This window comes from Micropterus dolomieu, linkage group LG01 (assembly GCF_021292245.1).
Source record: "Micropterus dolomieu isolate WLL.071019.BEF.003 ecotype Adirondacks linkage group LG01, ASM2129224v1, whole genome shotgun sequence".
NCBI lineage: Eukaryota > Metazoa > Chordata > Actinopteri > Centrarchiformes > Centrarchidae > Micropterus > Micropterus dolomieu.
In genome coordinates, this window is record NC_060150.1 from 45,389,434 (window position 1) to 45,396,815 (window position 7,382).

Sequence of the window (7,382 nt, forward strand, 5' to 3'; positions counted from 1 at the left end):
ATGTTTTTATTTATGTAAAAGGAAACACAAAATTCAGGTAGCACATGACATTTTAAAATATTTAAATAGAATGTAAGTCAGTGCAGCTCTCAGGCATTATGTGTTGCTTTCAGATATGTTTCTCCTGTATATCAACTTGGCCAACCTGGCCAAAAAGAAGTCAAGAAGCTGTTAAAGTTCCTGATAGGAGCTACATGATTTTGAGTGGTTTTTTTTGCATGTTTTCTTAATGTGCAAATTAACCTTTATAAAGGCATTTTCATTTGTTATTTATTGTTTATTTATTATTTATTATTTATTATTTTATTGTTAGAATGTTTTTTTGAACAAATTAACTCATGGGGACAAAATCAGCCATTTCAAAAAGTGGTGGGGACATGTCCCCAGCGTCCCCAGTGTTAATGACACCTATGGTTGTAAAGTACTTTGAGTGGCTGGAAGAGTCTACACAAAGGTAGTCCTTTTTATTTTCCAATTTTAATGCATTGTTAATAACGTTGAGGTCTGGACTTGTTGTTGTAAAGGTGTCACTTTGGGCTCTGGGTAATCGTGAGGGCATTTCTCACTATTTTTACAGTGTGAACAGTGAACATCCCTTCAATGCTCCCTCATTAGCTCCGCCCCCAAAATTCAAATCTGAAACACCTTCGACCTGTTGACCTTTTTGTTCCACCACTAAAAATAATAACATACCATAATTTTCAGATCCATTGACTTAAAGCATAGTGTTGGTGATATTATTTCTTTTTCTAAAATCCCATAGAAAGACCAAAACAAGTCCTGTGTGTGTCTCTTCTTCCTCTGAGCCACACACCTCCATTGTAAAAACCCATCAGTGAGCCTCACTGCTGCACTGGGTGACATGTTCCATCATCACCGAGAACACACACTGAAGTTTTTTCTGACCACAAACAGGAGCACCACATGTGGATTCATCCACTGCTGAAAATAGTCCACAACAAATGCACTATTTCCTCCTGTTTGTTACATAAAAATACGTATAGGAAGATATCATATATAAAGACAATATTTTGCTATTCTATGAGTTTTTTGTTTTAACATTAATCTAAAGAAATTACTTTTTGGATATTTAAGATCAAAAAGAAGCTGAAGATGGTTTATGTGGTTTTTCAATAAAAACAATAATCTGTGACATTGTGCTCTGCATGGTTGCCGGTGATGGTAAATAATAAGGGCTGAGAAATACTGAAACCGCCTTTCACTTGGCAGATTTTTTGCTATATGAGTAATCCCTTTAGGACTTCCTTTAATAGGTCAAGAGTTTCCACATGCACATATCTTCAGATTTTTGAAGTAATTACGCAACTGATCAGTTGATCACACAGTTGTTGAAATGTTTGGCTCACTGTGTGGGATGCATCCCCTATTCTCCTCATTTTAGCATCTCGTCAGACATGCAAAAGTTATCTGATCACTTTCCTTTCAGACTCAGTCTAACAGTGGGTGTTAAAAAATATCATATGCTCATCATTAGCAGCTCCCACACATTCAGCATGTGTAAAGTCACAACGCTTGACTTAGACACAGTGGTGCTAATATTAGTAAGCTCACAAAGTATCACAAAGCATTGACAAAATGCTGATGCTACTGTATAATGTACCGTAGGTTAGTACGTTAACATCTGCTCATAGCACTAATCATAATTTTGCAAGTAAATACTCACAAAACAAATTGAAAATTAGACCAGATAACTGAACTAGATGGGCTGTTAAGGGAACAAAGTGATTACAATTCATCCTTTGGGAACCATAAATGTCTGAACCAAATTTCACGGCAATCCATCCAATGGTTGTTGAGATAATTCCGTGTGAACGGACGGATCGACATCTGTAGAACCACACTGCTAGCGTGGCTAAAAACAGGGGATAAAAGAATAACTACAGGAGTACAAGAAGATGAAGAGTTCATTGCTCTTCAGCATCCATTTGTCCAAGTTCCTTGTTCATTATTCTGAATTCGATCCAGTCTGTGAATCTCACATCGTTTTTTTAAAGCACTAATGGTTCAGACTTCCCCAAAAAATTTATTTTCATACTCTCCTCATGTGTTTGATGCTAAATGTCAAAAGTCAGAGTTGTTCAGGTGGGCAAGACTTCAACGTAGTCAGAGTCAGGAACATCTAGAGGAAAATTGAGAAAAGGTCAATACACCACAAATCAACAAAGACACTGCGAGAGAAGAAAACTGAAAAATATGACGTACTCTCATAGTCAGGCTCTTCTTCACGTAAAGGTATCTCTTCCCTCTGTGGTTGTACCTCAGGTGGTTTCCTGGGCTGGATTAACAAGGCTGACTTCCTTTTGACTGAGTGGCGCAGATGGATGGCCAGTCCCTGGTTCTTCCTTTTATAGTGACGGATCAGATCTTCCAAAGACTTAAAAAATGTCTCCTCCAACCCTCCTGCTGTCTGAAGAAATAACAGCATACCGTAAATTGATTTTAATATAAATATTTGTTTGGAATGCAATACTAATATTAGGAAAGTCTGGCATTAAATTTAATTTTAATCAAACTAGGGCTACAACTAACACTTACAGTCATTATCAATTAATCCTCCAATTATTTTCATAATTAACCCATTGGTTTTTTGTTTAGAAAATGTCAGAAAATGAATAAATTGCTTGCAAAATGACAAAAAATTAAGCAAGTATCAACACAGCTAATTAACTAATTGTTTTACCTCTAAATCTAAAAACAAAATGTAGAAAGGAGTAATTTCACAACATGGACAAAAAGGGGAAAATAAAGAGCCCGAATCAATGTTTACAAAATCAGGGAGGCCAAGTTTCATGTCTTTGAAGATCTTCATCACCTCAGAATAACACATTAATACATTGTTCCGATCAAAATGTAAATTGTCTCTAAAGCAGCCTGACTATCAGTGTGTAGTTCCATTTCACTAAACAAAACTCTGGAAAGGTCAGATTCGAACACTTTACTATTTGCAATTAGCATCTCTGCAGATTTGACGCTTCATGCTCTGAGTGGAGTGGAAAACAACGTCAGAGGAGTTTCCTGTGACACGGGCTTGATCAGATAAACAGCTGAGTTTCCACTTAGGGGGTGAATTGTTCCTTTAAAGACTGCGGTATCTGTTAATGAGTTTAAATGTTATGAACAAAGCAAAGTATACAGTATCTCACAAAAGTGAGTACACCCGTCGCATGTTTGTAAATATTTGTTTATTTCTTTTCATGTGACAAAACTGACGAAATGACTGCGATGTGAAGTAGTGAGTGTACAGCTTGTAAATGTGCTGCCCCCTCAAAATAACACATCACACAGCCATTAATGTCTAAACCGCTGGCAACAAAAGTGAGGACACCCTTAAGTGAAAAAGTCCAAATTGGACCCAAAGTGTCAATATTTGTGTGGCCACTATTATTTTCCAGCACTGCCTTAACCCTCTTGGGCATAGAGTTCACCAGAGCTTCACATGTTGCCACTGGAGTCCTCTTTCACTCCTCCATGACGACGTCACAGAGCTGGTGGATGGTAGAGACCTTGCGCTCCTCCACTTTCCATTTGAGGATGCCCCACAGATACTCAATAGGGTTTAGCAAAGTGGTATTTCTTCAGTGTTGTCACATGAAAAGATATGATCAAATATTTACAAACATGTGAGGGGTGTACTCACTTTTGTGTGACACTGTATGTTGGAAATACAAATGCTGTGGAGCAACGTAAACACAGCTAATATAAAGCCACTAGCGAGACCGAGACCGAGTCAAGACCAAGACCAGTTCCCAGCATTGCATGGCACGCAATAAAATGTGGAATGAGATCGTAGGTATTCCTCAAACTGATCTGAAAGATCCACATTCCCATTAAAACACCCAAATACAAAAAGTGCTGAAATCAATGTAAGCATCGCAGGGAGGAGTGACAGTCATTAATTAGGGTTATTGGCTGCATTTGAAGCAATGAGTTTTACTTCCAAACAAAGTTAGGATGTTAACAAATCAGACAATGCAAAAGCAATTTATTGATATTCCCAAAGTTATGGTCTTGACTGGTCTTCAAATAAAATCCCGAGTCCTCAATGTCCGAGACCGAGACAAGACCGAGTACAAATGCGGTCGAGACCAAGATAAGACCAAGAATGGCCGGTCTTAAGACCAAGACCAGTCTCGAGTACTACAACACTACCAGATGTTATGAACTTGCTGACTGATGTTTATGTTTAAAAATATGTGCATTTCGATGTGTGTCCATGTGCCTTAAAGGGACAGTAAAAGTATTAGCTTACTGTCTATGGTCGACCAATTATCTGACTTATTTTGAGAAGGAGGCAGGTGATCTAAGGTTATTTCTTTTTATGTTTATGTTTATTACCTTTGGTTTGTGTTAGGGATGTAACACTAAAGTCACCTAAAATATATAATATATATACTGACTGTGTGTGTTTGCTGCCAGTAGTAGCAGCTAGTGTCGGTGCATGTGTAGTGTCTCTGTCAGGTTTGTCTCCATTCAGTAGCAAAGTGTGACATTTCACACTTGGTTTTTGACTGTCAGGCTACCACTGAGAACACTGAGGTCATATCCTCAGTATTGTTTTGCAACACGGAGATACTGACAAACTATACATCAAACTGGTCAGTGAAAACATGTCAAACTAAAAAGTTTTGTCGAAGTAAAATATAATCTAAACTTTAAATTATTTTCTGATTTAAATGAGAAAACATCTAATGAAAGAATAAATAAAGAACCACACAAAATATTTGACACCAACTTTCAATACTTGACATTTTGCGGTACTTGATGCTGCAGACGAAAGTACAGATGTTTTATATCCAGCAAGGACTCAGTATTTCTCATAATTTAACTAATGTATGTTTTATGTTTTTAGGTATTCTATTTATTACTTGGTTGATGTGTTTTAACTACTGTTGTAGTAGCAACATATTGCCCCTCGGGGACAATAAAGGCTATCAAATCAAATCCCTGGCAGTGTACAGAGGGCTTGGAAACAGCATTTATACCTTCGTGTTTGGGAGTTTACAGAAAACACAGTTAACTAAATTAAAATACTTAATTACACATGGACGTGGCTCGAAGTGTTTATGTACAGTGTGTGTGTGTTTACCATGAGAGTATATTGTCCAGTGTGTGATTGCAGCAGTCTGTAGGTATACACCACACTTTGTTTACTGCAAAGAAAAACAAGATACATATTGTCTATTCATAATATTTGCAGAAGTGTAACCATGAAGTCCAGGATGACGAAGCATCCGTGCAGCTTCTGAACAACATGCCCTAACAACATGACAGAAACCATTACAAACATGGCGTGGTCACATAACTCACCCACACATAGTTTGAATGCTTCCAGTGTCATTAACACCTGAAGGAAAGGCATGTTTCTTTCATCGGAAGGGCCATTTAAAAGCATATTTCTATTTTAAATATTTGCTGTGGTTGGTGCATTTACTTTCTGTACCACACACATGAAATGGAAATTTCCTAAGTGGCAGAAACAGCAGCCAACCACTATGCACTGTCACTAGACCACAACAAATGTTAGGTTAAGCCTGCACAAGTACAGTAATAATATGCATAAATAAATGTCTGTATCTTTGCCCATCATGTTCAGTGACAGCAAGCAAAACAATATGTACAAACTGAAGCTAAGAACAGACAATACTTTGTTCCTGCTATATTTAAAAATGAGTTGGATTAACTAAACTTTGTTGGAGTGTATGTATAGCCTATATACTTTGTGATATAATATGAACTTAGACTAACATTCTTACAAACCTCTTTAAATATAACATTTGAGTATATTTTTATTTTAAAAAACATTATTGATAATCTATATTTCTTTCAAAACATGAAAAGTTTAAATTAATCTAAACATTCCACAAAACAAAAACAAAACATTTCTTAGAAAAGTAAAATCTGTTGAAATAAAATTAAGAATAAACAGAACATTGAATTAAAATATAACCTGAGAATAATAATAATATTAATACTAAAACCATGAGCAACACTAGTACCGATGCAATATTTTTACCTAGATAAAATAAAAACGAAGTACTATAAAATGCACTCCTACTACAAATTCTACTATATTAGAGTACTGGGGTATTACTAGCTCTGGTGGCAGATGTAAAACATCAAAAAGAGGGTACTCACTAAACACAAAGACACATGGCTCCATGGATGGTCTCGCTGTCTCGGATCAGGTAGGCTCCATCCTTGTTCTTCTTTCCCAGCAGATCCTCACACTCCTTTTTGCTGATGGCACCATGGTAGTACACCGGCAGAGCTGATGCCATGGCGAAGAGAGACGTCCACCACACTGTCTCACCACCTTCTGCTTTCTCAGAACAGCTTCATTTCTATAAACAGCAGCACTGCGTTCCCTTTGAGATTTAAAACTGCTGCCGTTGATTTCCAGATCTGGTGCTGATGGCTGACTTTGTTCCCTGAAGTCTGGTGTGTGTCTGCATCAAAGAGGGTAAAATAAAGCAGGGAGAGGTCAGTGTCAACACATCAGCAGAGAGTAAACTACTGAAGATGGAAGACAACCACTGAGTTGGCCTGACAGTTTCACAGGAAGTGTGTGTGAGAGAGAGAGAGAGAGAGAGAGAGAGAAAAAATAGGCACAATACCACAAGAAAGTTTATTTGTAGAGCACCATCTCCTACAGACACAGTTCAAAGTATAACAAAACAACCCCCCAAAAAACCTATTAAAAGTTAACATGGGGGAAAAAATTGTGCAAACTTCAAATCAGCAGACTTCGCAGGTTGCGATGCATGTATTTCTCCAGGTTTTGATTAAACTCTGGGCCTCTGGATAAAAAATCATGTGAGTCGTGTTAGAGATTTTATTATATTTTATTTACCTTTGAGTGTCTTTATGTTGTTATCTATTAAAAAGAGAAATAATGGGTGTTGGCATTAAGGTTTAATGAATGAGAAATTACACACTTTTTTATTCTTGATGCCATTTGATTGATTAATATATCAACAAAATGCACATTATGAATGAGCCTGTTTGTGGGGGTCCACGCAAAGGTCTATGGTTAACCCTTAAATAGGATCAAGTTACACACTTTACTTACTGTCTTACTGTACTTACTGTTACTTTTTAGATGTATTTACATGATAAATAAATGCATCATTATCGAGTCGCTTTAACTCTGCAGCCTGTCAGGGGCCCAGAAAAGAGCAGCCAAAACAAACAGAGAAGAATAAAATCATAGGGAGGCAATGGCCAAATCTCTGGTCAGACAATTTGTTCAGAAGCACCGTGTAAGGTGAAGGTGAGGAGCAAACAGGCAGACTAGTAAAACTTTAGCTTGCTTAACCTTTAAATAATGTAACACCAGAGCTGCTAAGTCTCAGGCGCTGAAA

At 37.3% G+C, this 7,382-nt stretch overlaps 1 protein-coding gene across 1 annotated transcript in view; it reads right to left on the reverse strand.

The window, feature by feature from the left end:
- Positions 1-818: 818 nt before the first annotated feature.
- The window catches only part of si:ch73-264p11.1 (uncharacterized protein LOC100000923 homolog), a 16,045-nt gene continuing 9,481 nt past the window's right edge, over positions 819-7,382 (reverse strand). The window contains exons 2-5 of the mRNA XM_046043955.1: positions 6,157-6,467; positions 5,108-5,171; positions 2,224-2,428; positions 819-2,140 (exon numbers count right to left, since the gene is read on the reverse strand). Coding sequence (XP_045899911.1) covers positions 2,100-2,140; positions 2,224-2,428; positions 5,108-5,171; positions 6,157-6,299 — 453 coding nt within the window. The 5' untranslated portion in view covers positions 6,300-6,467 and the 3' untranslated portion in view covers positions 819-2,099. The remainder of the gene's footprint in view (positions 2,141-2,223; positions 2,429-5,107; positions 5,172-6,156; positions 6,468-7,382) is intronic.